Raw genomic sequence first — 25,640 nt, 5'->3', positions numbered from 1 at the left:
GGGACTTTAATACAATTCTTTAAAAACATTTTATTATAAATAGGAAGAAAAAAAGCTTTTTATTTAGAAAAACATCATTTAATATTGCCCTGTGGTCATTTATCAGCATATTGCCTCGTCTCCTTTCAGTTGTACAACCCAATCCTCTTATACTTTTTTGCTTCCTAGCTAACATTTCGCACCAAGGAATAAGTCCCAGTTGTCCATCTTTTGAGTTTGTACTATTTTATATTTTGTGCTGTTCTTTATGAAATTTAAATTTGTAGCTCTATGTGCATAAGAATAAATATATATCTCCTTAGAACCTAGCACAGAGTAAATGAATGAATGTTGCCTCTTTTTATCCAAAATCGGTTAGAAAACATAGCAGAACATGTTGAAAAAGTATCATAAATTACTTTTTATTTTCCCCCTGTATAAAATTATAGTTTTTCATGCTGATCTGTGGCCATATTTGATGATACTGTAGACTTTCCTCTTAGCTGTCTCATCTCTAAATCTTATACCTGTACTACCTGGTAAATTGTTCATATTCAGTTTTTATTAACTAACTTAATACACACAATATTTTGAGGGAGGAGAAGATAGAGTGGAACCTTGGTTCTCAAACTTAATTCCTTCTGGAAGACTGTTCAAATAGCAATTTGTTCGAAAACTAAATCATTTTTTCCCATTAGAAATAATGTAAATTGAATTCATCTGTTCCAGACCCACAAATGATTTCTGTTTTAACCTTTCTGATATACAGTACATGTCTAATGTACTGTTTAACCTATAAGTAAACACTTCTTTTTTTAAATTTATCGAACCATCCCCTACTAGCCTTAAAAGAATCACTTTCAGCATTGTTCCAGGGGTGTGTCAGCATACAACATCTTTGCTTGTTCCTATATCAGTGCCGCCCAAAATGCTGTCACTGGCTAACTGCTTTTCCTTTATCCAAATGAACAGTAGTTTTTCTACCTTTTTCATTGCCTGTATCATTGCTTCTTTCACACATCAAGCACTCTTTATGGCTTCTTTATGTTTTAGAATTGTGCTAATCCTCCATTTCTCCAGCAGCAAAAGCATAAAAACAAAAACAAAAAAACCCACAAACAAACAAAATATTCACAGCATAATTTCCTGAGATGGTAACAAGATGGGTTTAGAGGTAAACTGACTTGCAATCTTTCCTTTGTTTGTGGTGTGAGAGACACCTTTTGTCCTGCTGATGTATCTGCATGAAAGGGTTGTCAGGTTAAAAACCAAAGTTTGGTTTGACAACCTAGACATTTTTTCTTTGACTAACTTGGTAGAGAACCATATTGTTCCAGATGGGAGACTGACTTTCCTTCAAGAAACCAGGTTTGACTGTTTTTGAAAATATTGTAGATGGGCCGAAAGAATCATAAAATGTCACCAAAAATTATTATAGGATTTGCTATTTTAAGTAATTTTGAGTTTAAAATACTGTTTTTTTTCTTTGAGGATTGACTTTGTTACAAGAAACAATCAATGGATAAAATGCTATTTTAAAAGAAATGAAGGATAAAAATATTTGGTGGTGGAATTCAGTGAATTAAATACAAATGCTATTTTAAATGTCAGAATGTTTTAATGTGCGTTTCACGTATATCCCAGCATAGCTGAACCCAGGCTTATTTGTAGAGGGTTTGAGTCACTGCTTTATAAGGTGTTTTATCCAGCTGTGCAAATATTTTGTTTTACTTTACATTTGATATACAGGAAAATGTACAGAATTATTATGAACTTTTTTGCAAATATGTGCAATAATTTTATAGAAATAAAACATTGAAGTAATCAAAGCTTGTCATAGTTCATCAGAAGTATAAATGAAAATTTTAAAATAATATACAAAAAGAAAGATAAATATGTTGATTTGATTCTTGCCAACTTTATTTTTTCCCCATTTTAGGGACCAGGTGCCCCACTGATTTTGCTGAGGTTCCTTCTATTCTGATGGAGTACTTTGCAAATGACTATCGAGTGGTTAACCAGTTTGCCAGACATTATCAAACAGGGCAGGTAGGGGAACGAATTTGTAATACAGTCCTTTGAGTTGTGATTGCATTTATGACCTCCTGGATAATGTTTAATTCAATGCTTTTTCAGAGCTCTGTCACCCCTCTCAGTTCCAGAATCCTTCTACCATTTTGTTGTTGTTCTAATTAGTTTTTTCTTTTTGGGAGGTTGGGGGCTAGCCTGCGGAACCAAATCACAGCATATAATGTATTGACAAATAGCTGCCCTTGATTATATGCCAGGTAATAAACCATTTAGTTTTCGCAGCCATTTTCTGAGGAAAGCACTTTATTCTTGTTTCCCAGAAGTGGAAACTAGCTCTTTAGTAGAAGAGGCCTTCAAGCATGTGTCACTTCAAAAAAGACTTTCCTCTTTCTCCTTACCTTCATGCTTTTGAATATTTGTTTTCTTGGTCTGAATTTTTATGATGTTTCATAAAGTGGAACTATATTGCCATATTTTCCCAGTATGCTTAGCATCTGTCTATATAGTGATAAGTCTGCAAATTATTTAATATTGACTTTTAGATTTAAATAGTGCATTGTAATCTTAAATATTTTAAAATTCTGTAAAGTAGGATTAAAATGAGAAATACCTTACAGTAAGTTAGCTGTAAGTATAACTATCAAAATTGTGCAGTTTACTGTCCACACATACTTTGGAAAATATACTCTTTCTCTCCTCTTAGTATTACAGAGAACCCGAATAAATCAAGCAATGCTCGGAGAGTTTGGAGTCACACTTTATTATTACACGCGGGCCCAGAGAAAAATGCCATTCAAATTCTGGACAAAGCTACAAGCAGAACTTCCCTTTTTATTAAAGAGCCATTCCTATGTGTGCTTAGTGGTTATCTCGCTGGTGGCCTTGAAAACAACACAGCTCTATCCAATTAAAAAATACACCTGGCATGGCATTGAGAGTATGGGTGTATCTAGTCTCTGGCCTACAAGGTCAGAAAGCTAAGTTTATCGTCCTCATTATTCAAGCAGACTAAAGCAGGCTAGAAAGCAAAGTTATTATTTTTTTAGAATAAGAGGCCATCTAAAAAAATAGCAGAGAATTCCAAACAGTAGTTTTGCAAAATAGGAGTTAGCCCTCTCATTAGAACTTTGATTATAAAATATTATATTAGTGAAAGGTTAACATGGTGGTATGTGGGTAGGCTAAATAGCCATCTCACGTAAAGAAAAGTTGAATTTATTTAAGGGAAGGGGATGGGATATTCAAAGGGAAGGACTACACAGCACCCAGCCAAGGGGATATTGGGTTCATGATGGCAGCCCCCAAGAGCTGGAGTTTCATCCTTATGTGCAGTCACTGGCAGCAAGCTCTTGTAGTCAGTGGGTCTTGGGGCTGGGTTGGTGGGCATGGAATGGGGATGTGGGATCAGGTGTTTGTAGGACAATTTTAATTCCTTATATGGTCTGATTCCTGGTGTCCAGCAAGTCTTCCTAGTCCTTGTTCTCCTGTAGTGAGAAGCTTACAAATGGCCGCTAAGAATTATATTGCCCAATAGTCCTAACAATTAGCTAATAATTTTCCCCTCTGACTGTACCTCCCTGAATTCAGGTGTAAAATTATATTCATTTATTAATGAAGGAATGAGTGGAAACAGAAAGAGAAGGTCCTAATCAACTTTTTTTTTAATTGATTTTTATCTAACCATTATTGTCAACTATAGAATAGTGGATGAATTTCTGGATAAATAATCTGATAAATAATTCTGGATAAATAGTCTTTATCATAATCTGTTTCAGTTATTGGATGACAAAATTGAAATATTTGTGATCTAATTAGCTACCTATCTACTGACCTGCAAAGAATTACTCTGGAAATTATGTAGACTCAGCCAATAACACAAATGCATATAAACAATCAAATAATAGTATAGTCCATCAATGGCTCCACATTTTGGGATTTGGGAATGATTAGAGCAGTAGAGCATGAGGCATATTAAAGCAGAGCTACACGCACAGTGCGTATTGTAAGAGGCTTCATATAGGACAGTGATTCTCAACCTTATGGCCCTTTACAGTTCCTCATGTTGTGACCCAACCATAAAATTATTTTCGTTGCTACTTCATAACTGTAATGTTGCTACTGTTATGAATCTAATGTAAATATCTGATATGCAGGATGGTCTTAGGCGAACCCTGTGAAAGGGTCGTTCGACCGCCAAAGGGGTCGCAACCCACAGGTTGAGAACCGCTGATATAGGAAGTGCTAGAGGAACTAGGTCTTGAAAAGATATGGAAAGAAGACAGTTTGCCAGGCAGCTCTTAGCAGCCCTCATCCATCTCATAAAAAGTATTGAGGAAACACTAAGGACATATACACTGAGTGACCAGATTATTATGACCACCTGACGTTTATAGGCAAATTAGCCGTACACTACATCGTATGGGATATGGAAGCCGAAGGCCTATTCAAACACCTTTGCTGTCTGCATTTACCAAGATAAAACGTCTCTAATTCACACAGAAACACGAGGATTGGACAGTCGAGCATTGGAAAAAAGTCATGTGGTCCGATAAATCACGTTTCCAGTTGCATCATGCAGATGGCAGAGTGAGAATTTGGCAGAAATAGTATGAAAGCATGCACCCCACATGCATGAGTACAACCCTTCAAGCTGGTGGGGGCAGTGTTATGGTTTGGGGCATGTTTTCCTGGCATGATTTGGGCCCTTTAATTCATGTGGAACAACGTCTGAATAGCACAACATTCCTAAGTATCATTGCTGATCAAGTTCATCCTATCATGTTGATGGCATATCCCAATGGAGTTGGCTTCTTCCAACAAGACAGTGCACCATGCCATGGTGCTCATATTGTGCAGGAGTGGTTTCAATAACATGAGGGAGACTTTACCTTGCTTAAGTGGCCTCCCATAATCACCAGATCTCAATCCAATTGAGCATTTGTGGGACGAAGTTAAAAGAGCCATCAGGCAGCTGGTCCCACAACCATCAAATCTCACAGAACTGGACAGTGCTATTCATCAGGCATGGTGTCAGATTCCTCGCATCACCTTTCAACATCTCGTGGAGTCAATGCCAAGAAGAACTGCTGCAGTATTGAAGGCAAAAGGTGGCCCAGCGAAGTACTGATGGGGTGGTCATAATAATCTGGCCACTCACGTTCAAATATATCGCACGTTCAAAGGCTGTTAAAATCATGTTGTTTACCCATATCTTCAGGGGAAAAAAATCACTTCTGTCGTGGTAAACAACCTGCTTTCCTATTTATAATGGTCTGGCCCTCTAGCAACTTCAGCGCAAAATTATAGCTAATTTGCCTACAAACATCAGGTGGTCATAATAATCTGGCCACTCAGTATATAGGTCCTTTAGTCAAAAGATATTTGTTGAGTTTTTATTACGTACCAGGCACTGTTCTCAGCATCCAAAAATAAGTGAGACAAAATTCCAGGGCTCACTACGCCCTTAAATCTTAGGGGAACTAGGGCAGAGCAAAGGACAAGGTTATTCCAACCAGAAGGAAGAGCCCATGCAGCAGTATGGACAATCCCAGACATTGGCAAGATGCTGGGTATGGCAGGAGCAGAAGAAGGAGGAAGGGAGGGAGAGAAAGAAAGACCCTGGAATGTTCTTGTTTTTAGAATTTGTTTCTAAGTCTCAGCATACCTCTTGCCCCCACTCACCTTTTAATCCCAGTTCATTTATTACACCACCTTTTGTGACTGCAATGATTTTTCTCAGCATTATTTATACTGGGTTTTGCTGTCACTTTTCCACTTGGAAGTTGTGTTTATTCCTTCTGGCCGTTGGCTGTCATACAACTCTGCCCCAACTCATTTTCTAACTAGCCTTTGGCTGACAACTTCCCTGGATTCCACCTTTGAACTTGTGGCTTTGCTCAGCCCTTAGTAGGGTTTAAGCGAAGGCATACAGACATTTAGTCAAACAATAACAAGGGCCAGAACTAAGGCAGTGACAGTGTTGGCTATGAGAAGCAGAATTCACAGCCTATTTGAACCTTAATTGGAAGGACTTGGGGCTAGTTAAATAACAGGGGGAAAGGGAGTTGGGGAGGAGTCCAAGATAGAGGTTCCATGAACAGAGAACTCTGGAAGAAGGCCAAGTTTGAGTTTGGGAAACACTTCTTTTTTTATATATATTGATGGTCATTTTTGTCCATGAAGTCATGAGTAGTACAAGTCTGAAATTCAGAGTCAAATGGTCACTAAAGATGTGTGGGAATAATTATCATGGAGATGATTTTTGAAGCACAGGGAAGTTAGAAATTGCCCACGAAAGAAAGTAATGTGGGAATTTTGGACTGGAACACACAGTGTTCCTCTGGGCAGGATGGCTTCCCCATGTTCTTTGTCGGAGTTGTAGAATGAAACCACTGAGGGAAGAAGGTATAGCAAAGGTGGAAATTTATTGAAGAACAAGTACAGACTCCCACATGGGGAGGAGAAAGAATCTCAAGGCACAGACTTCCACGTGGGGAGAGGGAAAGAGTCCCACCAAGTTTCTTTTTCCCCCCGGTGGTTTATAAAGGCAGCAGTTTTTTTGTGCCTTGATATCCCCTCTGATTGGTCGCTATTCCCCTTTGATTTGGTCACTACAGTAACTCCTCAGCTCAAAGGTCAAAACCTCACATGGGACAGTTGAAGCCCTCCTTCCTCATTGTTCTCCTATTCCTTCTGGGCTCTTCTTCCTCCCTCTTTGAATGAGGGGCTGCCTTCCCTTTATTTTGTAATTGTGTATCTTTTGCTACTCCCAGTTACCTTGTCTTATGGAAATGTACCCTTTTGCAGCTCTGTAGCCCTGTGCTTTTTCCATAGACCCCCTTAATTTAAAAAATTCCCTAAACCTACCTGTTTCACCCCTAAAAAATTCCTATTTCAAAAGCAAGAGGCATCCCAAGAAACCATCATCATCACCAGGAAAGGAGTTGTCTGAGGAGCTTAGATTTTTTTTTAAGTATATTTTTATTGATTTCAGAGAGGAAGGGAGAGGGAGAGAGATAGAAACATGAGTGATGAGAGAGAATCATTGATTGGCTGCTTCCTGCAAGCCCCCCATTGAGGATGGAGCCCACAACCCAGGCATGTTCCCTTGACTGGAATTGAACCCGGTACTCTTCAGTCTGCTGGCCGACACTGTATCCAGTAAGCCAAATCGGCTAGGGCAGAAGCTTAGATTTTTAAGAGTGGTATGCCCAGATTTCAAGATCCCCAATACACCACCAGGGAGCCAGCTGAGTCCGATGCAAAAGTAGAGAGTCTTTATTCAAACTAGTTTCCCCCCCCCCCCCACCGCCCCCGTCAGCCACACTCGCCGACACAGCAGCAAGTGGCCCAGAGAGCGAGAGAGCTCCGTGGGAAGAGGGGTTTAATAGGGGGGTTGGAGTAAGGGGAGGAGAGAGGACTGTGGGCCCTGCCGATTGGCCAGGCACAAGTCAGTGTGATCCGGAGTAAGATGGAGGGCGTAGCCCTCACCCTTTCATTCCCCCCTTATCTTGAGACTTACAGGCCCAATCATGGGTCGGTTTGCATTTCTCTGCTAGAGGCCTGAACTGGGTGTGTAGAACCATCATCTGCACAATTCCTACCCGCTTCTTGACAAACTGAACTAGCCTGCTGATGACGCAGGGGCCGAAAGTCAACAGCATTAGGAGGATGCAAGGTCCGCTGTCTTCTTGAGGGTGATCTGCAGCGGGTGTCACCTTCCACTCAGGTTCCCTGTTGTCCTGGGTACAGAAGGAGCTGGGCTTGTGACCTGGCAGGGACAAACTATAACAAATGGTCCAGTGGAAGGGAAAGAAACCATTTTAGTTTTAACAATCTCTATTGAAATAGGATTTTTCTTCTTAAAATTCCTCTATGGCTATCAAAAAGAGCATTGCCAATATTTCAGAGGAATTATATATGGAGAAAAACACCTAAGATTTTCCTTGTCTCTTTGGAGCCATGTCCATGAAGAGGCATCATCTGAGTTTTTTATATAGTTTTCTGCAGATTACTGTCAGGGCTGTGTACTGCGGCCAGTTCTTCTTTCTAGCGATAAACACAGTCTGTCACAGGAAAAGGTTGTTTTGCTGTACACTGGTAGCTTGACCTCTATACCACTGGGCCTGGGCCTCTGCCCAGCAAACTGCAGTCTACAGGTTCAACATGCAGCCTCCGGTTCTCCCAACCCAACGATGCCTCGGCCAGTCTCCGAGCCAGACTCCCCCTCCCTTGGAGAATCCCAAAGTCCCGATGGCTCCCAGGTCCAGGGAGAGTGCCCTTTTGTGAACCCTGTTTGTTAGTTACAGGGCCTTGCTTTCTTGCCTTTCTACCAGTTCTCTTTGTGGCAGAGCAGCAATCAGGCCTCTTTCAAGGGAGTGCACTGGAAGGGGATATCAGCCCCTCCTGTGAGCTAGGGTCTCCTGGGGGCCTGGCCAGAGTGTCCCCCAGCAAATCCCGGAAGCCGCTGCCCTCTCGCAATGGCATGGACTCAAGCAGGTGGTTCAGGAGCTGGGCGGTGATGGTGGCATTGATGGCCTGGCACGTGGATACGAACATGTGCACCTCATGTATGCACTGGATGTAGCTGGCAGCGAAGCGCTTGCCTCAGCTGCTCATGCCCGTGAGCCCTTAGCTGCACCACCGGCAACAGCCCCTGTTCTCCCCACTCTTTCCCTGCTGCCTCCTCCCTCAGGGCCGCAGCGGGCAGCTCAGGCATTCAGCCCCCTCCCCTCCTTGACCTGGCTCTCAGAGGCTGAGTCTGCCCAGCAAACAGTTCCAAATCACCAGGGCGGCTGCAGCAGAATTGCTAACACCTCCACCCCCCTTGTCTTAGCCCAGGCCGGATTTGAAAGCCTGGAGGCCACAATCAGGATGAGGGAGGAAGGGAAAGACAGGTTATGTAAATCCCTGCAGAGCTGTAAGCCCTTTGTGTCCCAAACTTACCAGTTCTACACAGAAAATGACAAGTAAACTTCCAAAGTACCAGGCAAGAAGCAACAGATTTCTCTTCACTGTTCCACAGTATCCTAGCATCCCCACAATGATAAGGAAACAGCAAACGGCAATCATGACCAAATGAACCACGGGAAAGTAAGTCAAGATGACGGCCTCCTCTGCCGTTGTTTCTGCAGTTAAAGTCAGAACATTATCCAGGTAGTCCCTCATCCAAGCAGAAACTGCCAACACACTGATGGACATTAACCAAAAGAGCAGGTTGAGGGCGTAGAGCAGACAGCGCAGGCACCTGACAGGCACCTGACGGAGTCTTCTCTGGCCATGACCCCAGGAGGGAGAAGCCCCATTCTCTTACCACATCCTATCCCCAAGGGCAAGACAACAGCAACCGTCCACGCCTGGTCGCACTCCGCACTCCCACCGCTCGACTGTCGGGGACGCATCGAGGGGGCTCATGGGGCAGGGGCGCTCCTCCCTGGGGAGCCAAAGGGCTGCATCGGCTCGAGCTGGAGATGCTTCCCTGTCTTGTTTTTCTTAACAAATAATCTTGGAACTTAGCCAGCCTCTATTTTAGCCTTTAAATCTACCCTAGAACTTCAAGATTTCAATTTAATAAAATAAAGTAGCTTTCTAGTCCCACACAAACAAAGACAGACAAGGGAAGGGGTGACCTGTTTTTACAGATCCTCACTCAGATGCCCGCCTGACCGCCTGACCAAAGTCGTGGAGCCACACAAAGGAGAGGAGAGGTCAGTCCCCCTCCCTCCACATTCAAGTACTTTCACCAGACATTCATTCAGCAAAGGCATTTAGCTATCCCAACACACAATTTTTCCCAATTCAATCCAAACGTTAAACTTTTAGCTGGCAAGTTAACTATTCAGCATTTCTCAATCAGTAACATTTTTAAGAATAAACTTCAAAAATGCGAGACATTTTAGCATTTGTTCAATTTAGCAAACTCCCAAAGCCTTGGGCTGCCATTGACTGGTCTCCCAAGGATGAGAAACTGGGAAGCAACCCTGTCTTTAGAAGTTGCCACTGGCGGGAAATTTTTGCCTACCTGCTTGTTCTGTTGGGGGAAGGGAGGCTAGCCATTCCTCCATTAGAAATTGCCTTGGGAAGCCAGCCTTAATTAAAGGGTGTAGCCATCTTTTACCTGGGCTATTTAGATTTTTCTTGAGATTCAAATCCAGATTATTATTTTAAGGCATATTCTTCAGCAAATTCCCGTAACAGAGACAATTTTACTGAATTTCCTTTTCGGCCTTGAAGTCAACCTTTTAACAATCTTTATTAGCATTTAAAAACTGTTCTTTATAATGGAAATGCCAATCCTGCTGCTAAAATCTAGCCAGCATCTTTTTTTCCCTTGGGTAAAATTTGCTGTCTTACATTTGTAAAGAGATTCCAGCTCAAAACTCTATCTAATCCGAAATCGGACAATGCGCGCATTAGTTTTAAGCCAGCTTTTCTCTTTACACGTGCACAGAAATCCCAGACGTATTTTTAAATTTTGTCAATTACAAGAAGGACTTTAAATTATTTGTTACTACCACCAAGATCTGCACTTGCGGCGGCTCCACCCAGGCCCGCGCCGTAGGCTTCAAGGCTTACCGCAGCGTCCATGGAAAACCACACCTGAGGCTGGCAAGCAGGTTTGGCCCAGTCCTTAACTTTAAAACTACAATAATGCTTAAAGGAGTAGTTTGAGTCTGTCCCATAATGTCTGTCCAGTAAGTCCACAGAAAAAACATACAAACACAGACAACTAAAAGGGCCCGAAAATACAGTCTTCCAACTCCATGGAAGCCAAACCAAAAGCTAGACGATGGCCTTACGCCTACCCGGCGGGAGCGCCCACCTCGTCTCAGATCCTCGAGGGGAATACACATCCCTCGTGAGGGGAATATGCATCCCTCGTGGGGGGAATACACGTCCCCCGTGAGCTCACACAGGACAGAACACACAAACACACACAACAGAATACACAACACACAGACACCTACCGCGGCCAGTCAGATTCTCCGGATTGGGGGTCCCTCAAGGGTCTTGGGGTCCCGGGTGAGCCCCCAAATGTTATGCCCAGATTTCAAGATCCCCAATACACCACCAGGGAGCCAGCTGAGTCCGATGCAAAAGCAGAGAGTCTTTATTCAAACTAGTTTGGCGCCCCCCCCCCCCCCCCCCAGTCAGCCACACTCGCCACAGCGGCAAGCAGCTGAGAGAGCACGAGAGCTCCTTGGGAAGAGGGGTTTAATAGGGGGTTTGGAGTAAGGGGAGCAGAGAGGACTGTGGGCCCTGCCGATTGGCTGAGCACAAGTCAGTGTGATCTGGAGTAAGATGGAGGGCGTAGCCCTCGCCCTTTCAAAGAGATCTGAGCACAAGCTATGAGTAGGACACACATAGGTGAGGGTGACTGGAAAAGAGTACCACAAGCCTCTCAGAGTAATATTTCAAACAGAAAGTTACATTTTGTGCAGAAATTCACCACAATACTAAGGTCAATTTTTGAAATACATATTTACAGAAGGACTAGGGGGTTGCATTGTGATGTGATGTCCCCAAAAAGGACAGTTTCTATTTTATTACAGAATTTTTCAGTAATAAAAACCGCTTTTGAACAAGGTAATTTCAAGAAAATAATAAGTCTAAAATGTCCTTCAAACCAGATGAGACAGAAAGGAGTAAAATTACTTTGAATTAATTCAAGTTCCAGACTCAGAAGACATACCCAATAAGCTAATGGGACTTGCAGACAGTCTATAAATAATTTAAAATAATTTTGTGATTCATTGGAGAATGGAAAAAGTGCCAGGAGGCAATAGATGTGTAATGTCTAGAGTTTCACAAAGGGCTTGCCTCTTCTTGTCACTAGTTAAGATAACAAGTCTCTTGATGTTTTCATTTTAAGGGCAATTCTAGCCTTAAGGACAAGGAGCTAATTCCCTGAAATTCAAGTCTTTGTAAACAAGTTACATTAAAGCCCATACAAAGAATAATAGGATTGCATTTTTATGCTTCATTTCCTATCCTGCTACATATTAAGAAAGTTTTTGTTTTGTGTTGTGTGTTTTTTTTTTTAACCATCCTGTGGTATATTCCAGAGAGTTTTCAGAGTAAGGAGAATAATTGGTGACTTATTAACAGCTAAAAGTATTTTATCTGAACTAGAGCATAGCATAGCCAGTGAATTCCTGTGGTGAAAGAATTGGAAGTATGCCTGTCAGATTTGCAGGTGTCCTACAGCTGTCAGAGATAACAAATACCAAAGGTGCTCATTTGAGATTCAAAACTGTCTTAAGCTACAGCTTCAAAGCTGAAACAGAATTTATTGTAAATTAATCTTAAAATCAATACCACAAGTATAGAAGGAGTAGTTCATGTGAAAAAAATCCCAGGTTTTTAGACATAACAAACTTAACATGAATCAACAGTCTGATGGAGTTTCCCAGAAATCCCAGTCAGTCCTTAGGCTGCATTAGGGGACCTGTGGTGTCTAAGAAACTAAAGGTTATTATCTCTTTTCTCAGTGCTTATTGGTTCCAGCCTTCAGCCTAACCCCTGTTAACCAAAAAAGAGGTTCAGGCTGTAATAAAGTACAAAAGGCATTTATCTTAGCAAAATGATTGCAATCTGGGAGATGCATATTCAGGTACCAATCCAGACTACACTGGGTAAAGACAGAGAGGCAGTGCTTATAAAGACCAAAACCACAAGTGTAATGATTTCATGCAAATGAAGGGTTGCTGGCAAGGATAACAGGGATTGGTTACTTCTATTATGCAAATGAGGTGGTCAAAACTGTAAGGAGGAGGTCAAGGCCCTCTAGCAGTTATTCTAGGATGTTAATGACTCAGCCTTGAGCAGAGTTTGCAACAGATTAGCAACTTTCTAGTAGCTCTGAGAACTGAGGCATAAAATGTGCATAGGCTCCACTTCCTTAATAGCCTACAGACTCTATTTTAACTATCTTAGAAATATGCTTATTCCATTTTATTTTTCCCTATTAACACCCCTTTCCAGTTGCTCCCAGTATGCATAAAATTATTTGTTATCCTACACTTCTGGAAATGTAATCTTTGTCCTCCCAACATTCTAAGATGCAACTAAAAAGTTGTAAAATACATTTCTCATAAAATTTACCATCTTAACCACTTTTGTAATCTCCAGTGGTATTAAGTGTATTCTTATTGTGCTCCCATCACCACCATTTATCCACAGAACTCTTTTCATCTTGCAAAACTGAAACTCTGTTTCTATTAAATATTAATGCCCCATTTGCCCCCTTTCCCAGCCCCTGGCAACCACTTTTATATTTTCTGTCTCTGAATTTGATTACTCTAGGCACATTGCATAAGTGGAATTATATAATATTAGTCCTTTGTGACTGGCTTATTTCACTTAGCATCATGTTTTTAAGGTTGATCCCTATTATAACGTGTTAGATTTTCCTTTTTAAAGCTAAACAATATTCCATTGTATGTGTATACCACATTGTGTTATCCACTCATCTGTTGATAGACACCTCTTGGCTCTTGTGCATAATACTACTATGAACATAGTTGTACAAATATCTGTTGGAGTCCATGCTTTCAATGCTTTTGCCTGTATACTCAGAAGTGGGATTGCTAGATCATATAGTAATCCTACTTTAATTTTTTTGAGCAGGAACCATACTGTTCTCCATAGTGGCTACATCATTTTAATTCCTACATCCTCACCAACACTTGTTATTTTCTGATCTTTTTTTACTGTAGCCACCGTAATGGTTGTGAGGTGGTGATGTATCTCATGGTGGTTTCGATTTTCTAATTGCCTAATGACTAGAGATGTTGAGCATCTCTTTATGTACTTATTGGCCATTTATATATCTTTTTTAAAGAAATGTCAGTTCAGTCCTGGCTGTGTGGCTCAGTTGGTTGAAGCATCTTCCTGTATAACAAAAGGTTGCAGGTTCATTCTGTGGTTGTTAGGGTCACCAAAGGAGGAGTGCATGAGGCCAAAAGGGGTAAAGAATTATTGTTACATCTGCTAGCAGCAGGGCTGACTACGGGGAAGGATGAAGGCTGGGACATAGGGGATCTCTGATGATTTCCCATTGCAGTGACAGAAATGTTTAAATCCTGAAGAATATTAAAATGGGAAGTTCCATTCTCGGGCCAGTGTGAATCATTGTCTAATTTATAATTGTGGATAAGGTGCTTTGGCCTGGTCTCCATGGAAAGGACAAAGAAGACATCCCAGAGGAGTGGGTTTTGTGGGGTTTTTTGGTGTTGTTTTTTTTGTTTGTTTTTTTTTTTTCCCTTTGGTGGGGACAGAAAAGGAATTCTCCATAGTGTAAATTAGAAAAAGTAGGTAAGCAACAAAGGGAGACCCGGGGAGCAAGACTTAGAGGGAGGGCATACCCCACCAACTAGTCAGGCTCCCGAGGCAGGTGTGTCCTGCGACGTGGAAGACTGTGGGACTTGATCCCGGGCAGAGTCGGACTGGAGAAGATTTCTGGCCTTGCGCTAGGTATTTTGTCTGAGACGGCAAATCAGAAATCCGGAGGTTGATCCAGTTATTACTTACTGGAGATGAAATGAGCCGGTGTTGAGTGTAGGGTCAGCAATGGAAAGGAGAGGTCCCCAATGTGGCATCCTCCTTGGCTGGTTTGGGAGGGCCCGTAAAGGAGGGACCTGGTCTAATGGAGGCCGGCAATCATGTCACATGAGTAGGATTCAGAAGTAAGCCCAGGAGAGCTGCCATTGCCTACTGCTCTCTGAGTAGCAAACTTGGGGTGGCTGGAGCCAGGATGATGGCTCCCCTTCCCCTTGGAACCCTCCTGGGTTTCGGCACCAAATGTTAGGGACGCCGAAGGAGGAATGCACAAGACCGAAAGGGGTAAAGAATTATTTTATTGTTACATCTGCTAGCAGAAGGGCTGAGGCCAAAATGGTATCAGCAGGGCAGAATAGGAAGAGCTGGATATTTATGTCTTTTGTAAAGGTCAGTCAGAGTAACCAGTGGGACCAGGTGCAGGTGGGGGCCAGGTGTAAGCCCTCACTGGAAACTGGGTGAGGCCGTTTACTGAAGCTTTGAGCACCCCCAAGAGAAAGCTGCCCTCGAGTTCCGACCGATGCCACACAGTCCAGTTTCTCCCGTATGAGTCTGGGTCCCCAGAGACTCGCCTGGAACTGGAGCTCAGAGCTTGAGACTCCCTCCTGATTGAAAAAGACAACCGTGTCCTCAGCCGCCAGCCCTCTCCGCATGCACCTCTGTACCTCTGTATTTTACTTCCGCACCGCACCTCCTCTGAGTCTCGATATGCTTTTCTCTTTCCTTCTAGTTGTAGAATTTCCACTCAGCCAGCCTTCCTGTGGTTCTGGATGATGTCCGTTCAGTCTTTTAGTTGTATTTTTGAAGTGGTTGGGCGAGACAGCAATCTCTGGTGTTTACCTATGCCGCCATCTTGGTTTCCTTGAGAAGAAATTTTTGAAGCATAAATAGAGGAAAACTTGAGAAAGCTATAGTAATAATGATAGCATGGTACTGTTATTAGGACAGACAACTTAAACAATGGAATAAAAGAGAAAACCCATGGACAGATTATTGCATATAATAGTTACTGGGTATAAGATAGATCACTGGAGAAAGGATAAATGGTGCTGAAACAACTGGTTAACTATAGGAAGAAAGGAAGTTCTATACCAAACACAAAGAAAATTGCCAACTTGATTAAAAACCTAAAGATTAAGGAAAAACATTAAAACCTTTACAAGAAAACAGAAGAATATCTTTATGACATTTAGGAAAACAAATGAAATATTAACTATGAAGAAAAGATTGCTAAATTCAATAATATGAAAATGAAGAACTTAAATTCATCAAAAGATATCTAATGGAAAGGGAAAAGATGAGTCATATCCTGAAAGGAGATACATGCCTAATAAAAGATTATTATTCCAACATATCAAGAATACTGAGAAATTAATCAGAAAAAAAGTAAACTACCAAATAGGAAAATGAACAGAAGACAAATAGTCATTTGAGAGAAAATAAAAACCGGACAATAAACAAAAAGATGGTCAACTTTAAAAGTAATTAAGGAATGTGCCTGCCAGTTAAGGCCACCATAGCATTCCATTTCATAACTCAAAGTAGGAAAAAATGAACACTTCTGACAATATCAAATGTTGGTGAGGATGGAAATGTCCCTACTGTTTTATCATAAAGAAAGATGTTTTAGATTTGGTGGAGATCTCAGGAAAAGGAAATTCCTTTCTATTTCTAGTTTACTAATTTTTTTGTTTAATTATTAATAGGTATCACAATTTACCAGATTTTTAAAAATGCATCTTCTAAGGTAATTGGGTTGTTCTTCTGATCTCTTAATGTAGTGAATGTTCATGTTAAATGTTAAGCCACCTTTACATTCTAAAATTAAACAACCTTGGACCTAACTAACTTCGTATCTTTTAATACAGTGCTGGCTTCAATTTGCTAATATTTTGTATATAGAGAGAGGATTTTGCATCTGTATTTGTGAGAGAAATGGACTTGGGATTTTTCTTGGTGTTCTTATTTCTTGCTGGTGTCTATATTGAGTATATGCCATTTCATAAAATTAATTGAGTGCTTTTTTTTTTTCCTTACAAGCACTTTATAAAATTATAATAATCTGTTTCATGAAATTTTGTCAGAATTCATCTATAAAACCATTCAGAGTCTATTATTTCCTTTGTGGGAAGATTTTTCAAATGACTGATTTCTTAATAGGCATAGGAGTTTTAGGGCCTGCTTTTCTAATTTAGTAAGCTTTGCTAAATTGTAATTTTCTAGAAAGTTACCCTTTGAATCCAAGTTTTCAAGTTTATTGGCGTAAAGTTATTTGTAGCATTCTTTTATCTCTCAAATTCTAATGTGTATTTGTGTCCTTTTCATTCCTAATAGCATTCTTTCATTTTTTTCTGTATTAATCTTTTCAGAAATTTGTCTATTTTAGTATTTTCAACAAACTAATGTTAACTTTGTTTATCCTTTCTATTTTGTTTATTTTAGTTCATTAGTTTCTGTTTTTATTATTCTTCTCTATTTTTTTTTTCTCCCCAATTTCTTATGGTGGACACTTAGCTAATTAAGTTTCAGTCTTATCTAACATATGCATTTAAATTTTAAACATTTCATTTAAATTTTAAACATTTTAAATTTTTATTTATTTATTGAGTTTAGAGAGAAAGTGGAAAGGGCGGGGGAGCGGGTGATGAGAGAGGGAGAAACAGTGAATTGTTGTTTCACTTACTTATACATTCATTGCTTGTTTCTTGTATGTGACCTGACCAGGGATCAAATCTGTATCCTTGGTATATCTGGACGGCACTCGAACCAACTGAGCAACCTGGTCATTGCTTATATGTTTAAATTTTAACACTATATTTTTAAATTGTGTGATGCAGTGCTTTGGCTGCATGCCATGATTTTAATACAAAATATTTGTAATGTTGCTAATTTCTGTTGTAGTTTTGTCTCTGACCAACTAGTTGTTAGAAGTCTAGTTTAAAATAAACTGTTTAAACCTTTGTTGGGGAGTTACTTATCTTTCTATAATTGATGTCAAATTAGTCTAACCGGTATTGATTCTTTGCAGATTGTTGATATTTATTTTATGGTTTATTGTGTCATCAGCTTTTAGAAATGTTCTGTTTGTGCTTAAGTACTTTATATATTTTCTAATTGTTTGGTCTGAGTTTTCATATAAGTCTAAGTCAGTATTTTAATTGTATTGTTTATATTCTTGATATACAGCCAATATTTTGACCTAGTAATAATTGAAAGGTGAAAATCTTCCTCCAAAAATGGTAGCTATATATCTTTTTTCTTGTTCTATTTTTTTTAACTATTAAGATTTTATTTATTTAGCACAGTTTTAGGTTCACAGAAAAAGTGAGAAGGTACAGAGATTTCCCATATAACCCTTGCCCCCACCCATGTATACTCTCCCCCATTATCAACATCCCCCACCAGAACGGTACATTTGTTAAAATTCATGAACCTACCTAACATGTCATTATCACCGACAGTCCATAATTTATACTACAGTTCACTCTTGGCATTGTACGTGCTATGAATTTGGACAAATGTACAATGACATGTATCTATCATTATGATACCACTAGAGGCCCGGTGCACAAAATTCATGCACTTAGGGAGGGGTCCCTCATACCAGCCTGCACCCCTCACTCCTTACCACCCACCTGCAGCGGAGGTAGGAGAGGCTCCCGCCACCACTGCTGCGCTCGCCAGCCGTGAGACCAGCTTCTGGCTGAGCGATGCTCCCCCTGTGGAAGCCCACTGACCACCAGGGGGCAGCTCCTGCATTGAGCACCTGCTCTCTGGTGGTCAGTGCATGTCATAGCGGCCAGTCGTTCCACCCTTAGGTTGATTTGAACATTAGCCATTTGTTATATAGGATTTTTGTTCTTGTGTATAGTCAGCAAACAGTGCAGCTTGTGAAAATAATAATGTAGTAAACAACCTCCTTTCTTTGGTGAGGAAGTATACATAGGCTCTGAACAACTAGCAGTGTGACACGTAGCAAGCCCTTGAGAAAGTAAGTTGTGACTATGGCATTGATGTGATCTGTTTCCAAGCCAAAACACTTTTAAGAAGGAAAAGGGTTGCTATTACTATTTTTTTTTTAATCCTCACCCAAGGACATTTTTCCATTGATTTTTTTTTTTTTTTTTTTTTTTTAGGGAGAGTGGAGCAGAGGGGGAGAGACAGAGAGTGAGAAACATGGATGTGAGAGAGACACATCCATTGGTTGTTTCCCACATGCCCCAACCAGGGCCAGGGATTGAGCCTGCAATTGATGTATGTGCACTTGACCAGAATCAAACCTACAACCATCCAGTGTGCAGGCTGCCACTCTAACCATGAGCCATGCCCACCAGGGCTATAGCACTATTCTTAATCCTCATTTTACAATTTGGAAAACATGATATTGGGAGACTTGCCTGCTGTCACAAAGTAAATGAATACCAATAGAAAATGCAAACTGTTTCTGTTGAGAAGTCATTTGATAATCTAATGGCAGACCCCTCATATGTAACTTTCCATCTCTCTCTTGCAGCCTTTAAGATTCTCTCTGTCCTGAACATTTGCCATGATAATTATGATGTGTCTTGGTGTGGGTCTTTTCGGGTTCACCTTGTTTGGGACTCACTGTGCTTGTGTGACTTTTTTCTTCCCTACAGCAGGGTCGTTTTCTGACATTATTTCTTCAAATAGGTTTCTAATCCTTGTTCCTCTTCCTGTTCTTCTGGCACCCCTATTATTCGTATGTTGTTTCGTTTCATGTTGTCCCATAGCTCCCTTAGGCTCTCCTCCTGTCTTTTAATTTTTTTTTTTTCCAATTGCAGTTCAGTTTGGGTTTGTTTTACTTCCCTGTCTTCTAATTCGCTAATTTGGTCCTTCGCTTCTCCTAGCCTACTTTTGAAACTTTCCATTGTGTTTTTTATTGCAGCTATATCACTCTTCATTACTTCTTGGTTCTTACGTAAGTTGTTGATTTTTTCATCCATTTCTTCTTGATTCTTACACACGTTGTTGATTTTTTCCTCCATCCGGTTTATGCACTCTAGGACCCTTATTCTGAATTCTTTTTCTGACATATTGCATGCCTCTGTCTCACTTAGCTGATTCTCTGGTGAGTCCTCCTTTTCTTTCCTTTGGGGGTTTCTTTGTCTACCAATTTTTAGTCTCGCCCACTGATCTAGATGTCGAGTCATGCAGGGGCTGCTGCTTGGGTGGCAGTGGTTCCTCGGGCTGCAGTTGCTCAAGTGGTCACAGTAATCGTTGCTTCTCAGTTGGCAGCGGCTCCTCTGTTGGGTGCTGTTCGCAGCAATGGTGTCTCCTCTGGTTGGTAGGTGAGGCTGCTCTCACAGCTGCTGTTCCTTGGAAAGGGGTGGACTGATCACTAGACTGCTGCTCTTCAGGTCAGGTGGGCTGACCGCGGCCGCTGCTCCTTGGACAGGAGTGGGCTATTCACATGGCTATTGCTTACGTGGCTGCTGTTCCTTGGATCGGGTTTGGCTGCACGCTGCTGCTCTTCCTCAGATGGGGCATGCTGCTCGTGAGGCTGCTGTACTTTGGACAGGGGCAGGTTGCTTACAGGGCTACTGCTCCTCGTACGGGTGCGGGCTGCTCACACAGCTGTTGTTCCTCAGATGGGGGGCGGGCTGCTTATGTGGGTGCTTCTCCTCGGGTGGGAGTGAGCTGCACGTGCAGCTTCTGCTCCTTATGTGAGGGCGGGATGCTCACCCAGCTGCTGCTCGTCAGACAGGTGCAGACTCTGTGTGGCTGCTGCTCCTTGGACCAGTGTGGGTTGGGCAGGGCTGCCGCTCCTCATATGTGGTCGGTCTGTCTGTTCGTGTGGCTGCTACTCCTCGGACAGAGGCAAGCTACTTGGGTGACTGCAGCTCCTTGGGACAGAGTGAGCTGCACGTGCAGCTGCTGCTCCTCGTACAGGGGCTCTCTGCTTGCCTGGCTGCTGCTCCTCGGACAGGGGATGGGCTGCTTGTGTGGCTGCTTCTCTTCGGGTGGGAGCGAGCTACACATGTGTCTGCTGCTTCTCAGATGGGGGCAGGCCGCTCACCCAGCTGCTGCTCATTGGACAGGTGCAGGCTGCGTGTGTCTGCTGCTCCTCAGACCAGTGTGGACTGCGCAGGGCTACCGCTCCTCAGACTTGCGTGGTCTGCTCGTGTGGGTGCTGCTCCTTGGACGTGGGGAGGCTGTTTGTGCGGCTACTGCTCCTTGAATGGGAGCAGGCTGCTTGTGGCGATGCTATTCCTCATATTGGTATGGGCTGCTCACACCACTGCTGTTCCTCGTATGGGGGCAGGCTGCTCATGCAGCTGCTGCTCCTTGGATGGGGGCAGGTTTCTCGCACACCTACTGCTCCTCAGACAGGAGGAGGGTATGGGCTGCACAACTGCTTCTCCTCAGATGGGGACGGGCTGCGTGGGGCTGCCGCTCCTCAATTGTGCGAGGCTGCTCGTGGGGCTGCTGCTCCTCAGATGGGGCAGGCTACTCACATGGTTGCTGCTCCTCAGACGAGAGAGTGGGATGCGCACACAGCTGACAGCTGCTGCTCCTTGGAGAGGGGCAGGCCACGTGAGGTTTTTGCTCTTAGGCCTGGGGCAGGCTGCTTTTGGGGCTGCTGCTCCTTGGACAAGATTGGGCTGCTCACCTGTCTGCTGCTTGCGTGGTTGCAGTGCCCCGGGCTAAGGCGTTGGGCCTGTAAGAGGAGAGCATGCTTCAGAACTCTCAGGAGCCTGTGCTCAGGGTGGCTGTAGACTCATTGACCTTGGGACCACAGCCGAAGTAGCAGGTCCCTGGCAGGGGTGTCTGTAGAGTCCCAGGTGTTATCTGAGGGCACCCTGGGTGGAGGTAAGGCCTGGCTCCCAGTTACAGCAGCTCTCCCCTTAAAAATTCTAGGCTTCTGGGGACTAGTTGGCCTCCTGGAACTGCTTACATGGTAGCAGAGGCTGCCTAGTTAGGTGAGCCCGTTTAGCCTGACCCGAAGGCCCTGTGGGATCTATCTGTGCCTCACTCACATACACACACACACATCCCACATGACCACACACTCCTCTTTTGGTCCCTCACTGATTCACGCTCTCTCCCTCACTGCCGCCTTCTTCCTGTCTCTGTAGTTGGTTCTGGCATGTTATTGACCCATTTGTGGATGGAGTTTCCTCTCCAGGTGTCTGGTTATGAGGCTCACTCTCTAGCACCTGTCCAGACAGGATAAAATTCACCTCGTCAAGACACAACACAAAGGGACCAAAGCACGAATGTACTCACGACAACAATAACCCTACTATAAGTGCCCACCTGAGAAAAGAGAATTAGGGGCGAGAAAAGAGAGCATAAATGATATCGAAGAGAGTGAAAAAGATAAAGAAGGAAGAAAAGGAGATTATATATATATGGGGAAAACACCACAGAACCAGTACATAAACAAACAAACAAAACAAACTAACTAACAAACAAATAATAATAATAATAATAAAATTAAAGAAAAAAGAAAAATAAAAAAAATACAAACACCAAACCCCCAGCGAAGAGGGTCGGGGCAGAATCTGTAGATGCTGAGCTTATATATAGAAGATTAGGTTAAGAGTTGGATGAATATGGGGAGGATCTCAGTTCAGTATAGAGGAAGTAGAAAGGGGCTGGGTGGATAAGAGGAAAGAGAAAGAGAAAAAAATAATAAATTTACAAAAAACTTGATTTCAAAAACGGTATAAAAATAGCAAATAAAATAGAGTGATGGGAAAATAATGTGAAAAGAAATAGAAAATAAAGCAACAAACAAAAACAGGAAAACAAAAAAAGAAAAAAGATAACAAAGTAATAAAAAAAATAAAAATGAAAAAGTGAAGTGTTCCTTTGGCTGGCTTAAGATCCCAGTCTTCTGTATTGTAGTGTTGCTCAGGATCCTATTGATGAAACTGAAAGTCTCTAGTCCAGCCCCTTTGTGCTCTGGGGGACTATTTAGGTTTTTTTGTTTTTTAATCCTTTTACCAATCAGGGTGGGATCTGGGTGTGGCTGTATTAGTTGCCTGGATACTGGAGGGGAGGGTGTTATCTCTTCAGAGTGAAATGGCTGCCTGGGTCCCAGGCTCAGGCATGACTCAGCACTACACTTGCTTCCACTACTCCTGGATCCCCCTCTCTCCCCAGATTCCACAATTCCGCACCTTCTTCCACGCTCCAGCCACGGGTAAGTGTCTGTGTCCGAAAGGTCCTATGAACTCGGCTCTATGAAGAAAGGCACAAGCCACAGAGGCAAGAGAGGCTGCTCCTTTACGCACTCCTCTCCTGCTGGCACTCTTCAGCCTTTCCTGACTTTGGACCCAGATCTAGAATCCCCTGCTGACCAGCAGTTCTGTGTACCTTTTTTTCCACTGGGCCCGTCTTGGGATGGGACGCAGCCCAAGCCCGTGCCCTGTGGATTCCCTCTGAACCTCAGGGCTCAGAGTTCTGGCCGATTATCTTTCCCAGAGCCTTGACTTTACCTTTCTCCGGGAGTCCTCTGCCTTTCCCGGCTGCAAACTGTCTCCCAGCTGATTGTCCTCTGCTAAGTCGGGCTGGATGTTACTGGTTTCAGCTGTTCACCCTATCTGCTCCTGGACAAGGCACAGGACACGTCCCTCTATACCGCCGCCATTTTCTCTTCAGTCTGAAATGCATTTCTTAAGTCCAGTTAGCTAAATCAAACTTGATTAAAAAAGAAAAAGAATATCTATTTTCCCATTTACAGCAAACATAAAATAAATGTATTATTTAATTTGTGATTTGATGGGTTAATGATTCTAAACTATTTGACAAGAGCCCTGGCCGGGTCTCATATGGTAGGAGCATAATCCCATACACCAAAAGGTTGTTGGTTCGGTTCCTGGTCAGAGCACATACCTACGTTTTGGGTTCAAACCTTGGTTGCATACAGGAGGCAACCTTTCGATGTTTCTCTCTCTCTCTCTCTCTTCAAATCAATAAAAACATATCCTCACGTGATGGTTTTAAAAATAAATAAATAAATAAACTATTCTATTAGGATTGTACTTGCCCTCTACTTATGTTTCCTTGTAGTGTTGGTATACATACTTTGTTCAGTACAGTATAGGACAGTGATGGCGAACCTTTTGTCAGCATTTTGAAAAACCCTAACTTAACTCTGGTGCCGTGTCACATATAGAAATTTTTTGATATTTGCAACCATAGTAAAACAAAGACATATTTTTGATATTTATTTTATATATTTAAATGCCATTTAACAAAGAAAAATCAACCAAAAAAATGAGTTTGTGTGTCACCTCTGACACGTGTGTCATAGGTTCGCCATCACTGGTATAGGAGGCTTTGAATACATAATTTGGGGAGGTTTTTCGGTACTTTTTATTTTGAAATAAATATAGGTTCTCAGGAAGTTGCAAAAAAATTATACAGAGGTCCCACTCCTTAGCCAGCAATGGTACTCATTTCCCCCAGCATTCACATCCTATATATTAAAAGGCTAATATGCAAATAGACCGAATGGCGGAACAACCGGTCGCTATGACATGCGCTGACCACCAGGGGTCTTGCGTGGAACATGATGGGTGTCAGCCATGGCGTGATGGTGGAGCAGGTGAGCAGGGTTGCCAGACCAAGGCGGGGCGCCGGTTGCTGTCATAGGGGTGAGCCTCTGATGGTTACTGGAAATTCTTTGCTCCTGTGCACTGCAGTCCCACCCAGTGCTTGCACCTGCTGCCAGCGTCAGCCCCGCTCGCACCCACAGCCAGCACTGGAGCCACCGCTTTTAGCTGCTGCCAGTGTCCGGTGCCGGTCCCAATCACTCAGCACCAACAGCAGGTACAAGTGATGGCTGCCAGCTCTGATCACCCCTGAAGGCTTCTCTACCTCCCCCTGCTCCTCAGGGGTGATCGGGGCACTGGTCCCGCTCATACCCGCTGCTGGCGCCAGCCCCAATCGCTCTGCGCCATCAGTGGGTGCCAGTGGGGGCTGCGGGAGCGGGGCTGCCAGCAGACAGGGGACCAGGGCCACAGCAGGAGGGACTGGGTCAGGGCACGGAGGATGGGCCGAGACCCGCCCCTGTGCCTACCGCAGCCTCGCAGCCCACAGTTCCTTTCAAGGTGCACAAATTCATGCACTGGGCCCCTAGTTTTAAGTAACTGCAGTAGCACATTTCCTTTTCAATACATAATTTTTTATGAACTGTTTTCAGTTTTTATTGTTCTTATAAGCTCTTTTTCTTTACATCTTTTGTTTTATTATAAACCTGACAAGGAAAGAATTAAGCCCTATTAAATTTATTCCTTTAATTTTGGTCTTTCCTATATGGGTTTGAATCTCTGAGATATTATCCTCTAAATACACAAGCTACTTCCTAATGGAAAGGGGTATGTTGAGCTTGGCTCTTAGATTCAATACTTGGCATTTCCACATCATTATCTTCAGCATAGAAATAGTGAACCTTTCAAAGATGCCTGACCACCACTGTAGGGCCCTTTGGCTGCTTATTTCTCTTCCCCCACTTCCACAGGGCACCTTGCCATTGGCCTTCAGATTGTCTCCTTCTCCCTCTTCTGAGGAATTTCCTCCTCATCCATCTTCCACTCCCTCACCTTTGTCATCTGTGCTTCAGGGAGGCAGCTCAGTTCTGCCTGACTCCAGGCCAGATGAGAATCATCAGCTCTCCCATAGAATGGTGATTCTCCACTTCTCAGTGGATCACTCTCCATGGGTCCTTTCTGCAACTTTCTCTAACCTCCATAACCCTCTGAATTCAACTCCCTCACAATAAAACCCTCTTGACCTCCCTGAGAGCTCACATCCAGCAGGAATGCCCAGCCCTGAACCTCCCCTCCCCTGCATCTGCTCAGTTTCCCTTCCTTCCTTCTCAGGAATCTTACGCTCTTATTGTCTCTTTTCTACATCTCTAGTTTTTGTCTCCTTTATGGATCCTTACCGTCAGCATTTCTTAAGCCTGCTTAATTTTTTCCCAACCTTAAAAACTTCTCCCTTCCCCTTCTTCCCACTGCAGCTACTGCCCTCAGTCTCTCTGCACCATCCCTCACCCTTCTGCAAACTGTAGCCTCTAACTGGTTTGTCCTAATCCACTC

The 25,640-nt window shown here is 42.8% G+C and overlaps 1 protein-coding gene across 5 annotated transcripts in view; it reads left to right on the top strand.

Annotated features, from left to right (window-relative positions):
* The window catches only part of MIPEP (mitochondrial intermediate peptidase), a 231,029-nt gene that overhangs the window by 114,652 nt on the left and 90,737 nt on the right, over positions 1 to 25,640 (top strand). For all 5 annotated transcript variants that reach the window (XM_059684463.1, XM_059684460.1, XM_059684459.1 and 2 more), the window contains exon 14: positions 1,919 to 2,028. In XM_059684463.1, coding sequence (XP_059540446.1) covers positions 1,919 to 2,028 — 110 coding nt within the window. The remainder of the gene's footprint in view (positions 1 to 1,918; positions 2,029 to 25,640) is intronic.

This window comes from Myotis daubentonii, chromosome 2, assembly GCF_963259705.1.
Source record: "Myotis daubentonii chromosome 2, mMyoDau2.1, whole genome shotgun sequence".
NCBI classification, from domain to species: Eukaryota; Metazoa; Chordata; class Mammalia; order Chiroptera; family Vespertilionidae; genus Myotis; species Myotis daubentonii.
This window is presented reverse-complemented; position numbering and strand designations above follow the sequence as displayed.